This window comes from Ranitomeya variabilis, chromosome 2 (genome assembly GCF_051348905.1).
Source record: "Ranitomeya variabilis isolate aRanVar5 chromosome 2, aRanVar5.hap1, whole genome shotgun sequence".
In the NCBI taxonomy this organism is placed as follows: Eukaryota; Metazoa; Chordata; class Amphibia; order Anura; family Dendrobatidae; genus Ranitomeya; species Ranitomeya variabilis.
The window spans coordinates 731167564-731182029 of NC_135233.1; the positions used below are offsets into that span (position 1 = coordinate 731167564).

At 44.3% G+C, this 14466-nt stretch overlaps 1 protein-coding gene across 1 annotated transcript in view; it reads right to left on the reverse strand.

The window, feature by feature from the left end:
* Positions 1-6565, reverse strand: part of CDC40 (cell division cycle 40) — a 96611-nt gene extending 90046 nt beyond the window's left edge. Inside the window, exon 1 of the mRNA XM_077289558.1 lies at positions 6360-6565. Within this exon, the coding sequence (XP_077145673.1) occupies positions 6360-6488 (129 nt within the window). The 5' untranslated portion in view covers positions 6489-6565. The remainder of the gene's footprint in view (positions 1-6359) is intronic.
* Positions 6566-14466: the final 7901 nt, after the last annotated feature.

Sequence of the window (14466 nt, forward strand, 5' to 3'; positions counted from 1 at the left end):
TCACGTTATCTTTCAAATATCCTGCAAAGTGAATACTGTAATGAAAAAAAATATGCCAGAATTGTCATTTTCTAGTTACCTTACCTCTCAAAAATATCACAAGTAATATAAAGTGATATTGTATATACCTGACCAATAAAATCTACAGCTCCCACAGCATGGAAACAATAAGTTACTTATGGCTCTTGGAAGACGGGGAAAGTGAAAAATAAGAAATGATAGTATCAGGAAAAGGTTAAATGGTTATTCCCATCTCAGCCTTCAACATCCAAGGATGGGAATTGCTGCTTCCAGGACCCGTCCATCAGATGTGGGGCTTTGAATACATCTGAGAGCAGCTAGACTGCAATTTTTATACAATTCCCATACACATAAATGGGGGTATTTGTGAAGCCATGCACTAAACATTGCTACATCCCAATGACACGAAAGAAAGGAAGCGCATGATATAATATGGCTAAAGTATATGGGCATCCATTATTGTGTTCAGGTGTTTAAAGTCCTATACAATGAAATCAAAGAAATGTAAAGAGGTGTCCTGTCTTCAGAAAGCACATCACCAGGTGGTTTGTTTTATTAAAAAAAAAAAAAAAAACAGACTGTGCTTAAGGCTAGTTTCACACTAGCGTTTGTAGCAGCTGCGGACTTCCTCCGTGAAGCCCTGCCCTCAGCCGCACCTCTGCCGCGAGCTCCGCCTATTTCTGCATGCGGCCTGCGTACCTATCTTTAACATTAGGTACGCAGGTCGTGCGGCTGTATGCGGATGCTTCTGCATGCGTCGTTTTGACGATGCGGAAAAAAAAAAAGAAATTGCTACAATCTGCGTTCTACGCTGGTCGCCGCATCGTCAAAACGACGCATGCGGAAGCATCCGCATACAGCCGCATAACCTGCGTACCTAATGTTAAAGATAGGTACGCAGGCCGCATGCAGTAGGCGGAGCTAGCGGCGGAGGTGCGGCCGAGGGCAGGGCTTCATGGAGGAAGTCCGCAGCTGCTACAAAAGCTAATGTGAAACCGGCCTTATGCTTTATGCAATTTTTGCTAACTACTACATGATCAGACAATCAAATGTTCGGGTCCTCTATGAGGACTACCAAAGTAATATTAAAAAATGTTTAAAAAAAAAAAAAAAAATCAACCCCAACCAAAGAAAGTTCTAAAAAAAAAATAAAAAATACATGTTTGGTATTGCCATGTCCATGAAAGTCTAATCTATCAGAATAAAAAAAATCATCAAGAAAAACAAATAAGAACGAAAAATGGCTAACATAGAAAAAAAAAAAAAAAAAAAAAAAACACATACCATAAAGATACAGCCTTCCCAAATCCTGTCTGATGACAAATGCACTCTAAAAGGATGCAGCAGGCCCCCACTAATAAAGGCAGGGGCAGCACAGGTGAAAACTACTGATAAAAACAGCCACCCAACACACCTAACAGATTATGGAGCGGTTGGCTGCCTAGTAGGACAAATTGCACACAAATAGGGCTTGCGTAGAACGCCAGTCACATAGGTATGTGTCATGCAAAGTGTCCGGCTTACAGCCTATTGATGGCTGCCCGCCTGATAATACTATGGGCGTCTAGTACTAAAATAATGTATATATATATATATATATATATATATATATATATATATATATATATATATATATATATATATATATATATATATATATATATATATATATATATATATATATATACACACACATACCCACATACCCCACGGGGACAGGCACCCTAATACAACAAGCAAATACAATAAGAGGCCTAACTGCATCCTGCAAAAAAAAAAAATTATAAAAAAAGCAAAAAAATTAATGCATATGATAAATACATTACATGAGGTAGGGGTTAATACTTTGGCCAAAATAGATAAGCTCGTATGTGTTTTTTTTAATTTTTCTATGTTAGACGTTTTTGAAATTAGTGTTAGGACTCGCAAGCATGGAGACCCTTGACGTTGGGCTGCGAGCTTATCTATTTTGGCCAAAGTATTAACAAATACCTAATTTCATGTATTTATCATATGCATTTATTTTTCGCACTATTTATCATTTATTTTGCAGGATGCAGCTAAGCCTCTTTTGTTGGCTTGGTGTACTGGGGTGCCTGTCCCTGTGGGGTGCATATATATATATAGTGCTGGGCAGCCCGCCTGATAATACTATGGGTGTCATCAATAGGCTGTAAGTTGAACACTTTGCACCGCACATACCTGTGTGACTGGCATTCTATGCAAATCTTTAAAAAAAATGCAAACAAGAAACAATCAAAACAAGGATCTACCCCCAGTTAATAACGATCAATAAAAAGGTCGGCACACAGAGCAAAAATGAAAACATTACAGGTCTTGAAAAATGCTGACATAAGCAAAATTTATTAAATATGCAAGTTTGGGATTGCCATAATCTTAATAGCATGGAAAATCATATTTCCAGGTCATTCATTTTTACCGCACGAGTGCCATAAAAAAAAAAGTTGCAATTGAATTTTTGTTTTAGCAATTTTACCTCACTAGGAATTTTGTTCCCCGTTTTCCTGTACATAGCATGGTGAAATGGATGGCATCAAAAGTACAAGAATTTCCACAGCTGTGACAGGAGAAAAAATAGAAGTATTCCCTTTACAAGGAAGTGTGGCACACAGGGTAGTAATACGGAGAAGTCCAAAGTCACCTGCAGAGAATCCGGTGAGCATTGGCACAATTAAAAATGAACACTAAATATAAACCCTCATATCTAAAACCATATGGCAAACCAAAAAATAATACAATGGAATACTGAGGGGGCAGTGGGAATAAAAACCTGGTGACAGGATCTTTAAGGGTATGTGCACACGTAGGTTGGATCTCTGCGGATTTTTCCACACCTGTTTTTGTAAATCCGCAGGTAAACCGCACTGCGGATTACCTGCGGAATTACCGCGGTTTTTGTGCGGATTTACACCTGCGGATTCCTATTATGGTGTAAACCGCAGCGGAATCCGCACAAAGAATTGACATGCTGTGGAATAAACAACGTAGCGTTTCCGTGCGGTATTTTCCGTAGTATGTGTACTGCGGATTTTGTTTTCCATAGGTTTACATGGTACTGTAAACTCATGGAAGACAGCTGCGAATCGCAGCGTCAAAACCGCTGCGGATCCGCAGCAAAATCTGCAGCGTGTGCGCATACCCTAACACTCGGCTACCCCCTGCCACATCACCACTAGTGTTCAAGCCTGCCTCTGCAAATGACATAAGCAGAACTGTGGCAGGAGCTTCATGGTAAGGATCAGCTGGAGTGGTGTAAAACATGCTACCATGAACTCTGGGGTGGTGGAGACATGTCCTTTGAAGTGATGACTGGCATTTTACCATCAGGTTGTCTGATAAACAAATCTTCGTTTAGTGGATGCCCATGGATATCATCCACTCATAGGTGGCGTAGGTTTCATATTCTGACATATAGGCCAGGGCTGTGGAGCCGGTAAGCCAAACCTTCGACTCCACAGAACTGGCAGGAAGAGATTCACTGCTGAGCATGGACATAAAGTGCAGCAGGACTCCGCTCAACTAAAGGCAGAGATCCTTAGATCAGGAACAGAACAGACTTTTACAGGACATTTCATCACTTTCCCAAATTCGTATGAAAACAATTACAGCATTTATTGACATGGTTATGATTAAGAACACTTTTGTTTGAAACGCGTAATCTCGCACTCACTATTTTAAAAGCATGTTTTTAAAGGAATTGCAATAAAATGACGTTTTTAACGTCCACTCAATAACCTGATTTTGGATGTTTGTTGCTGGAACTTTTTTGTTTGATTACAACACAGCTGCTTTTTCCAAGCACCATCCTGGAGTCCGCACCCAAAGCCAGAGAAATTCATCTAATGGTGCGCTGAATAAATTTTTTTCCCTATATTGCGCTGTACTACTGTACTCAATGTATTATATATATATTCGGAGTCGAACCATTGTACACCGACTGACTCCACACAACTGATATAGACGGCCCAAGGATATGTCAAGTACCGTCCACCACTGGGCTTTGGATTCAAGTCTGGTGTATGAAGCACCAGTCTTGATAAATTCCCCATTGCATGAGAAGTTTGGTGTGGAGGATCTTCAGTGGCCTGCCGAGAACCCCATACTCAGCTCCATCATACACTTCTAGGATCAACTAACAGCAACAACATGCCACTGACCTTCTCATCCAACCTCAGTGTCTGACCGCACCTATGCCTTATAGGCTGCACTCATACATCCCTTGGAGTATTAGCATTGAGAGAAATGGACTGGGGTTTTCCCTGAAAAGTCACATTTTTATCCAAGTTTATTAATAAGCAGAAAATCCATGAGATACAGAAGCAACTTGTAACATATTTCACTGATGGATCCGTTAATTTATATGCCCGAGTGTTACCATCCGCAACCATAGATCGCACATTCAGATCCGTGATTTTTACTGATGTGTGAACAGATCTATTCACCTCCACGTCCATGAGCTGTCCAAGAGAAATACAGACAGCATATGGACGGCTCAATGCAGCTTTAGTCTTTCTCATACGAGTTCCATCAGTGCTTTTCACGGATAGAACTCTTACCTATTAAATCCTAACTGTTCACATGTCCATATACATTTTTGTGGCGGAGTGGTCCACACAAAATCATGGAGATATGTCCGCTGTTGTTCTGAGTGTTGGATTAAACTTGTCAATGCAATACTATGGGTCAGTGGAAAAAAAAAAAAAAAATCATAAAGCATTCAGATCCAAACCTCAGTTTTTTCTATCAGAAAAAAAACTATGGCGGTCAATTTTCGGTTTTACCTCCCCTTCCTCCAAGCGCTGTACGTTAATTTTCTGCTTATATAGACAAATGAAAGCTTGTTTTGGTGAGACGAGTTGTACTTACGAATGTCACCATTCATTTTACCATTTAATGCAGTGATGAATGGGAAATAAAATCCAAGTGCCGTGTGAGGAATTTCGCCATTGCTTATTGGGCGTTATTTTGATGGGGTTCACTGTGTGTTATAACTGACCTGGCAACGTGACTCTTCATCTCAGTACGATTATGAGGATACCAAAATTGCATCATTTTTTTTCTACCAGCGAATGACAGATTGGAAGTTTCGGAAAAAAAAAAAAGACTTTAGGTCCCAATACATCAATGCAAGGGTTTTTCACAACGGTCTTGATGAGGTGACAGGGCGGTGTAGCCACCTATCTAGCCACCCCCACTGACTGTGGGAACAAGGGTCGTGGGAACAAGGGTCCTGGAAAAACCCCTATGGGAGTGATCAGCCCAATAATGAGACACACATTGCCTCTTCATTTACAAAAGACAAGGTTGGGACCCCAGCTGTCACTCAATGTGGGGGGCGCAGATACAGTCACTATGCACTGAGTGATGACTGAAAGCCTGAAGCTGCTGGGAGGAATGAAGTTCATTTCCTCTCGGCAATGGGGCCTCCAGGACACTGTTAACCTGCAGATTAACCCTATATATGCAGGTTAATAGCATTTATTTACAAGACAGGTTCCCTTTAAATTGCAACAGCCAGGAGAAACCCACTGATCTCTGAAACAGCAAGGCAGAGGTAAATATCTAATGAATGGGAACACAGTGGGGCACAGACCCCCCAGCAGAGGGGATATAATGTGTCAAAAAAGGGTTTCAATGCTTGGGACCCCTAGTTGTGGTGCTCGGTGGGAATGACTGAACATGTAAAGCACATGTGTAACGCCACACTATATAGGACTGATGGAGATAAGGACCACTCGGCTGTGACCAGCAGCATTACAGATTGGCCTGGCAGTGGACAACCCCTTTAAAGGCAGCGTTCAGCCATGTACTGCGCCCCCTTGCTGCACTCTACAGTTTTAGGCTACGTTCACATTTGCGTTGTGCGCCGCAGCGTCGGCACCGCAGCGCACAACGCAAACAAAAACGCAGCAAAACGCATGCACAACGCTGCGTTTTGCGCCGCATGCGTCCTTTTTTTAATTGATTTTGGACGCAGCAAAAATGCAACTTGCTGCGTCCTCTGCGCCCAGACGCGGGCGCCGCAGCGACGCATGCGGCGCAAAACGCAAGTGCGACGCATGTCCATGCGCCCCCATGTTAAATATAGGGGTGCATGCGGCGACGCTGCGGCGCACACCGCAAATGTGAACGTAGCCTTAGTCCCCACAGTCAGACACTGATCTATTCCCATAGGAAGTGCCTGTCCAATCCTTGGCAAACCCCTTTAATTAGGCCACAGAGGCGACCCCTCCTTCCTGCAGCACGGCTCAGAGCACGGTTCCTCAGATGTGGACCGTGCGGCTACCGGTGAGCAGAGCGCCCGTTCCCTCACCTACCTTCACTGCCACCTCGGGCGCGGAGTCCACCACCCGTAGTACTCCACAGCCCGGCTGTAAATGAGACCCAGCCTGCTCGTCTTCTTCACAGTCAGACCCGCTGCTGTAAGACACAAGCCCAGCCGCCATGACACCGCCGGAAGGACGTCATTCAGTCCCCGCCGACGCACGGCCTCATGGGAAGCCATCCAGACGGAAGGTGTGTGCTCGCGGTACTTGTAGTAATAAAGTTAGTTGTAAAAAAAAAAAAAAAGCAGCTAGCATTCGAGCAGCGGTTCTGTGCTGTCACTTTCTGTCATAGACCACGGCAGTGCTCACTATAGCAGGAGCGTCTCCTGTAACGTGGGGACATCCAGTACGTACGATGAAGTCTGCATGAGACGGTCCGTTTTTACCGTTCTGTTGGCCGTCCTTGTGACTTGTACCGGATCACTGATTTTTAGGAGTGAAAGCGCCACTCCAGCAGTTTATATTGCAGCTCTGGAGAGGAGCATTAGGCTATGTGTGCAGGCTGAGGATTTGCTTGCAGACATTTTTGCAAGATTTCTGCATCTCTTGGCAGGAAAAACTCATCAGAAAAAAACATGCGTTTTTGCTGTGTTTTTGTACAGCAATGAAAGCTTTTTTGAGCTAAATATATTTAAGAAAAAAAAAAAAAGGTTTTGTGAGGTAATTTCTTGGTTCAACACAACCTTAATTTTCATGACCAGCAGAGGGAAAGCATCAAACCCGCAGGTTAATAATGGAGAGGTGTCTATAAGACGCCCCCATGGTGATATTGATAAAAACAGACACCGAGAATAAAGTCCTTTATTTGAAATGACACAGACTCCTTTAATGAATCTTAATTAAACCATACTCACCAAACGCCTAATCCACCGATGCCAATGTCTCCTGCAACAAAAAATAAAATAAACCACAAAAATCCTCACCTGTCCGCAGAGAAGGTAATCCATAATGTCCCACGACGATCCTGATCACTTTGAGAGCAGTCACTGATATCATTGCTCTCAAAGACAGCAGGTGATGCACTGACAGGAGGTAATCGCTCCCGCAGTGTATCACTGAGCTGCCGTGAGAAATTTCACCAGAGTTTATCATCAGCTCCGGTGATCTCCCTTATGGCACCACTGCTGCGTGAGAAAGTTCTCACGCAGCGGTGCTGTGAGAGCACTGGAGCTGATCAGCTGATGAACTCTCTAATGGCAGCTCAGTGATACACTGCGGGAGCTATTACCTCCTGTCAGTGCATCGCCGGTGGCCGGGTCGAGCAGTCAGATCTCCCGATGTGACTGTTCTACACGTTAGATTGACGTGGGACACTCTGAATTATGTGGACTACGGCGGACAGGTGAGTATATGGTGGTTTATTATTTTACATTATTTCTAGGACAAGAGGGCATCTGAGATTTGGCAGTAGGTGAGTTTAATGGGTTTTTATGTGAATGTGTATGTAATTAACTTTTTTTTTTCAACTGTGAGCACAGGCCCCTGCAGATGAGACTGCGTCTCCCATCAGCTGCACCTGCTGTCACTGTGATCAGTGACCAGTCGTATTCTGATGGGAGCAGTAGTCTCATCAGCCCACGCCTGCTGACCTGCGGTAAGCTTTTTACCGCAGGTCACCACTGCGGGTCACAGCTACGGAGTCATACTGACATCTGACAGCATGACCCCACAGCTCTCTGACAGACGGTCTTACCGGTGGTTGCGGTACCGCTGATAAAACCTCCGTGCCAGTGTTTCCCACGCTGTCACACAGATGACAGCGTGGGAAACAGCATAGGAAGCCGGAAAAACGCAAAACTAAAACTCAGCAAATCCGCTAACATTTTATACCTGCGTTTTTGCTGCGGATTTGACTGACTCAATTGAAATCAATGGGTGAAAAATGCTGCAGAAACGCACAAAGAATTGACATGCTGCAGAAAAAACCGCACTGCAAATACTCAAAGGAAATTTACTGATCATGTGCACAACACTTCAGGATTGTCATTGAATAAGCTCGCAAAAGGATTTCATAGCATTTTGGCCCATTTCCGCGTCGAAATAATGCCGCAAAAATGCATTGTGTGCACATAGCCTAAATGTAAGCCCCTTGCATCATACTTCCGGCGTTTTCTTCTGTTTTTCTCCGGCGATAAGTGACTTGCCGACTGCTCCAGTGTTTCATGGAGCTGTGTGGAGGTCACTTTACAATACAGGTCTATGAGAGTCTCATTCTGGCCTTGTTCTGGCTCTCATAGACTTACATCGAAAGCTTGTGACGTATCTTCTGACTTCCGCCCAGTCAGAAGCTACTGTCACAAGATGGCTTTGCGGGACCAGAGCGGTGCCAAAAACTGGTGAAGACGTCAGAGGGTGAGTATATGATCAGGGGCAGGGGGCTTACTTTTAATTCGGCACTCCAGGCCTGAAAAAAAAAAACCTGGTGAAGTGGTGCTTAAAAGATGTGCAAAGTTAATATAAAGATATCCATTAGATGTATAATTAGTGCCTTGCGTGTGTAGCTTATTGTACAGCTTTCTAGTAGCCTACTAAATAAATAATTTAAAAAATGACGTGGGGTTCCCCCCATTTATTTGATGGGGGGCACGTGGTTTCTTTGATGTAAAGCTAGGGGAAAGAATGTCTATCAAACGTGAGCTTTTTTTACTATATATTTAGTATTTTGGTACCAATTAAATATATAGCAAAAAAAGCTCCCAGTTTGAGACACATTCTTTCCCCTAGCTTTACAAAAATCGGACAAATCGGAAAAATCACGGTTATCAACAAAAAGGTCATACAAGTGTGGTCATACAGATTTTCCTATAATAGTTTGCGATCTCCATTCACAGAGCCCCTTAGTGCTAGAAAAGCAGAATACCCCCCAAGTGACCCCATCTCGGTAATTATACCCCTTTGGGAATTTATCTACAGGTGTAGTGATAATTTTGACTCCATGGGTGTTTTCCAGAAACAAGCAGTAGTGGATGTTGCTGAGTGAAAATTGCAAGTCAGCCATTGTAGTGACCAGTACGTTGTAGTACCCAGTTCATTGTGCCCCTCTTGTGCTTCTGGATACATGCACCCGTAAATTATGTGGGCTCTCATTGCTACAGAAATGACAAACATGTGGACACACCACTAAATGTGGTGTAGGCACACTGGGCTCAGAAAGGAGGTGGCATTTGGATTCGAGAGAGCAGAATTTGCTGAATTTCTTTTGAAAAGTCGAGGAGCCATTTCTGTGAAGCACCTGGGGGTTCAAAGTGCTCACCACACATCTAGATAAGTTCTTTGAGGGGTCTAGTTTTCAAAGTGGTGTCAATTGTGAAAGTTTACACTGTTATCCAATCATTTATACAGCATGAAAAACAGAGAAAAAATAAAACCAATTCACTTACTGTTTTATTCATTCTGCGTCCCATCGCATTAAGGCTTGGCACATATTTATCCTGCGCTCTACGCTGAGGTTTCCGTGTAAATCTCTGAAATATGTGATTCAGACAGAACCCCTGGAGAAGATTCTCTTTAAAGAGGCAGATAGAGGCACTGTGGATGCTGTTTGGCCTATGATCCGGCAACAGGGAAGGCATTACGGCAGGCAGACAAGGCAGCTGCCTAGGGCACACCACATGGCCACTGAGAGGCCCGGCGCCACCCCCATCAATGAATCAACTTATCGGCATCATAGATGCCAATACAGTTGAGAGCAGTGATGGAGGAGAGAGCGCCTGTTGACGCTCCCTTTCCCATCACTCCCGCTCTGCTTGTGACTCTGACTCAGTGGGCATGCGATGACATCACTTAATTGTGCACCACACTGTGCCAGCAGTGTGTTGTGAATTTGGATTCTGGGCTCCCCCGGTGGCCGCTTGTGGAATTGGACTTGTCATCCTCTTTCCTGTTTCACCTGGTTCCATCAGTAGTGGGTGTCGCTATTTAAGCTCATTTCTCTGGTGGTTTCTTGCCGGTCAACAATGTTATCTGATGCCTCTCAGTGCTTGTTCCTGCTTCTAGACAACTACTAGTTAAGTTGGACTTTTGTCCATGTTTTGTTTTGCCTATTTGTTCCAGTTCACAGCTGAAGTTTTGTTACTGTGTCTGGAAAGCTCTCGTTGATCAGGGATTGCTACTCTGGCGTTATGGGTTAATGCCAGAGTTTAAGGTAATCTCTGGATGGTGTTTTGTTAGTGTTTTTCTGCTGACCATGAAAGTATACTATCTGTCTTCTGCTATCTAGTAAGCGGACCTCAAATTTGCTAAGACTATTTTCCTGCTGCGTTTGTTGTTTCATCTGAACTCACCGTCATTATATGTGGGGGGCTACTGTCTTCTTTGGAATATTTCTCTAGAGGTGAGCCAGGTCTTATATTTCCCTCTGCTAGCTATTTAGGTCTTAGGCCAGAGCTGGGCATCTAGCGATAAATAGGAAATGCTACCTGGCTATTTCTAGTTGCGCGGCAGGCTTAGTTCATGGTCAGTATAGTTCCATCTTCCAAGAGCTTGTCCCTCTATAGGCTTGCTATGATCTCTGCCTGCAGAGATCATGACAGTTTGACCGGCCAATAAAGTGTTAAAGACCCAGGTTGAGAAAGGAGAGTTATAAGAAGTCTGCTGGAATTTTTTTTTTTTTTTTTTTTTTTTTTTTTTCCTCCAGTCTGCCTTGCTGCAGTCTTTTTTCTCTCTCTCCTCCTTATCTCTGTATGCTCTGTGTGCACCTGACAATAATGGATCTCCAGAGTGTAACTGCGGGTTTGAATAATCTCATCACGAAAGTACAAAATTTACAAGATTTTGTGGTACATGCTCCGGTATCTGAGCCGAGAATTCCTTTGCCGGAGTTCTTCACAGGGAATAGAGCTAGCTTCCAGAATTTCCGAAATAATTGTAAGCTTTATTTGTCCCTGAAGTCTCGTTCAGCTGGAGACCCTGCTCAGCAGGTTAGGATTGTGATTTCCTTGCTCAGGGGTGACCCTCAAGATTGGGCCTTCTCATTGCCAGCAGGGGATCCTGCGTTACGCGATGTGGATGCGTTTTTTCTGGCCTTGGGCTTGCTTTATGAGGAACCTCATTTGGAACTTCAGGCAGAAAAAACTTTGATGGCACTATCTCAGGGGCAAGACGAAGCTGAAGTTTTCTGCCAAAAATTCCGTAAATGGTCTGTGCTTACTCAGTGGAATGAGTGCGCCTTGGCGGCAACTTTCAGAGAAGGTCTCTCTGATGCCGTTAAGGATGTTATGGTGGGGTTCCCTTTGCCTGCAGGTCTGAATGAGTCCATGACAATGGCTATTCAGATTGATAGGCGTCTGCGGGAGCGCAAACCGGTGCACCATCTGGCGGTGTCTATGGAAAAGACGCCAGAAAGTATGCAGTGTGATAGAATTCTGTCCAGGAGCGAGCGACAGAATTTTAGACGGAAGAATGGATTGTGTTTCTATTGTGGGGATTCTACTCATGTTATATCAGCATGCTCTAGGCGTACAAAGAAGCTTGATAAGTCTGTTTCCATTGGCACCATTCAGTCTAAGTTTATTTTGTCTGTAACCCTGATTTGTTCTTTGTCATCCATTGCCACGGACGCCTATGTTGACTCTGGCGCCGCTCTGAGTCTTATGGATTGGTCCTTTGCCAATCGTTGTGGTTTTGATTTAGAGCCTTTGGAGACTCTTATTCCTCTGAAGGGGATTGACTCCACCCCATTGGCTAATAATAAACCACAATACTGGACACAAGTAACCATGCGTATCAATCCGGATCACCAGGAGATTATTCGTTTCCTGGTGCTGTATAATTTACATGACGATTTGGTACTGGGATTGCCATGGTTGCAGTCTCACAACCCAGTCTTGGACTGGAGAGCAATGTCTGTGTTGAGCTGGGGATGTAAGGGTATTCATGGGGACGTACCTTTGGTTTTTATTTCGTCGTCCATTCCCTCTGAAGTCCCTGAGTTCCTCTCTGATTATCAAGACGTCTTTGACGAACCCAAGCTTGGGCCGGTCAAACTGTCATGATCTCTGCAGGCAGAGATCATAGCAAGCCTATAGAGGGACAAGCTCTCGGAAGATGGAACTATACTGACCATGAACTAAGCCTGCCGCGCAACTAGAAATAGCCAGGTAGCATTTCCTATTTATCGCTAGATGCCCAGCTCTGGCCTAAGACCTAAATAGCTAGCAGAGGGAAATATAAGACCTGGCTCACCTCTAGAGAAATATTCCAAAGAAGACAGTAGCCCCCCACATATAATGACGGTGAGTTCAGATGAAACAACAAACGCAGCAGGAAAATAGTCTTAGCAAATTTGAGGTCCGCTTACTAGATAGCAGAAGACAGATAGTATACTTTCATGGTCAGCAGAAAAACACTAACAAAACACCATCCAGAGATTACCTTAAACTCTGGCATTAACCCATAACGCCAGAGTAGCAATCCCTGATCAACGAGAGCTTTCCAGACACAGTAACAAAACTTCAGCTGTGAACTGGAACAAATAGGCAAAACAAAACATGGACAAAAGTCCAACTTAACTAGTAGTTGTCTAGAAGCAGGAACAAGCACTGAGAGGCATCAGATAACATTGTTGACCGGCAAGAAACCACCAGAGAAATGAGCTTAAATAGCGACACCCACTACTGATGGAACCAGGTGAAACAGGAAAGAGGATGACAAGTCCAATTCCACAAGCGGCCACCGGGGGAGCCCAGAATCCAAATTCACAACAGCAGTGGAGCCGATGAGACCAAAGCAGCATAGCCTGGAGCAGCACGGGGAACAAGGAGGAGGGGTGAGTATTGTGCGAGTGTGTGTGTGTGTATGCATTATTGTGTTTGTGCGTGTGTGTGCGCACGCACTATACTGTGTGTTGGCAGAGCTGCACTATATTGTGTGTTGGGGGAGCTGCACTATAATGTGTGTTGGGGAGGGAGCTGCACTATACTGTGTGATGGGGGAGCTGCACTATACTATGTTGGGGGAGCTGTACTGTACTGTGTGTTGGGGTGGAGCTGCACTATATTGTGTGTTGGAGGGGAGCTGCATTATACTGTGTGTTGGGGAAGATGCACTATACTGTGTGTTGTGGGTGGAGCTGCACTATACTGTGCGGGGGGGAGCTTCACTATACTGTTGGTTAAAGCTGCACAATACTGTGTGTTGGGGGAGCTGCACTATGCTGTGATGGGGAGCTGCACAATACTGTGTGTTGTGGGAGCTGCACTATACTGTGCGTTGGGGGAGCTGCACTATACTAAGTGTTGAGGGGAGCTGCACTATACTGTGTGTGGAGTGGGGCTGCATTATACAGTATGTGTGGGTAGCTGCAGTATACTCTGAAGGGAGTTGCAGTATACTCTGAAGGGGGCTGCAGTATACTCTATGAGGGAGGCTGCGGTATACTCTATCAAGGACAATGAGGAGCTGCATTATACTGTATCGAGGACTATATGTCCCCATCATTCTTCCTCAGCTGGTGTAAAGAAACTCGGGAACAAGAGTCACACAACTTCAATGCCGGTGATCATGCTCGTTTAATGGCCTGAACTCTGCACCTGTAAATACAGCCGAAATGTTTGTGTGATGTGGAATATGTGAGTATTTGGGGCCCCACTTTGTCTAAAACCGGCCCTGTTCGGCGGTGTCTGTCTTTTTAGGAGTGCATAAAAGTGCCAGTGGCTACAGTTTTGTGCACCTCTGAAAAGAATGACACTGCTGAACAGAGGCCGGGCAGAGTCCAGAATAACTCTGCTGAATAATTATAGTGAATGGATCCCTCAAGTGTTTCATCTGAATCACGTCACTCAGAGATTTAGATGTAAACGATGTAAGTGGTCAGAGTAGAGGGCCGGATAAATGTTATGTAAAATGTTCCTAAAAAAAGCTTCAACTCAGTCCACAAAAATGCAAGGCCCCTCTGTCGTCTTTGAATGGAAATATAGGGGCTTCCACGTTACTGGTAGTACAAAGGTTCTGGAAAAGCAAAATGGCTTCTTGTCTCCCCCCCCCCCCCCCCCAAAGAAATTCAGTGAATTCTGCACTCCCAAATACAAATGCCCCTGTCCCTTCTGAAATCCAGTGTGCCTAAACCATTTTAGCGTCCACATGATTGGCATTTCTCTAC